Source organism: Papilio xuthus, unplaced genomic scaffold (assembly GCF_000836235.2).
Source record: "Papilio xuthus unplaced genomic scaffold, Pxut_1.1 DF829412.1, whole genome shotgun sequence".
Classification (NCBI taxonomy): Eukaryota; Metazoa; Arthropoda; class Insecta; order Lepidoptera; family Papilionidae; genus Papilio; species Papilio xuthus.
Window position 1 is genome coordinate 1 of NW_013529237.1, and position 673 is coordinate 673.

The 673-nt window shown below is 65.5% G+C and overlaps 1 protein-coding gene across 1 annotated transcript; it reads right to left on the reverse strand.

Moving 5' to 3' along the window:
• Positions 1-25: 25 nt before the first annotated feature.
• Positions 26-667, reverse strand: LOC106118937 (DNA ligase 1-like; the record flags this gene model as incomplete). Its single annotated transcript, XM_013313709.1, has 4 exons — positions 632-667; positions 361-564; positions 198-282; positions 26-118 (listed from the first exon to the last, which is right to left on the reverse strand). Coding segments are annotated over exons 2-4 (362 nt in total), but the record flags the coding sequence as incomplete, so codon positions are not given.
• Between the last annotated feature and the right edge of the window lie 6 nt (positions 668-673).

The window sequence follows — 673 nt, forward strand, 5'->3', positions numbered from 1 at the left end:
GGCGCGGTCGAGGCAGGAGGCGTGCGGTCCGGCGGGCGGGGTGCGCGCGGCCGCCAGCGCCAGCGCCTGCAGCAGCGACTGCTCCGCCAGGCCCACGCGCAGCTTGCCCTCCAGCGACCTGGCGGCACGTCCGCATCTCACCTCGCACATCTCATCTCATCTCATAGCACCACTCACCCGGCGGATATAATATGTACCTTATCAAATACTTGGCCTCGGAGTGGCGGCACGCCACGAACAGCGCCTGGATCTTGCTGATCTTCTTGTTGACGGACGCCTGTCCTGAAGACGCGGAACGAACAGGTTAAAATTACACTATGCATCCGGTCCGGTCGAGGACGTGTTGCGTTGTGTACGGACCCGTGATGGCGGCGAGGTCCTTGAGGGCGGCGTGCAGCTTGCGCACCTGCAGCGGGGCGGGCGCGCACAGCATGCGCTGCGCCGCGCGGGCCTGCTGCGCCGCCGCGCCCAGCTCGCCCAGCCGCTGAGCAGCCGCACGCACCTGCGCCAGCGACCGCCCGGTGCACCCGCCCACGGCCTTCATCAGGTACGTCTCCGCGACGCCTGAGGGACGTACACGTATATCAGCACCTATCTATCTCACCGGAGAGTCTTATTTGATTGTGGTTACCTAGCTCCAGTCCTAGATAAGCGGGGCCGAGCTGGTTGAGGC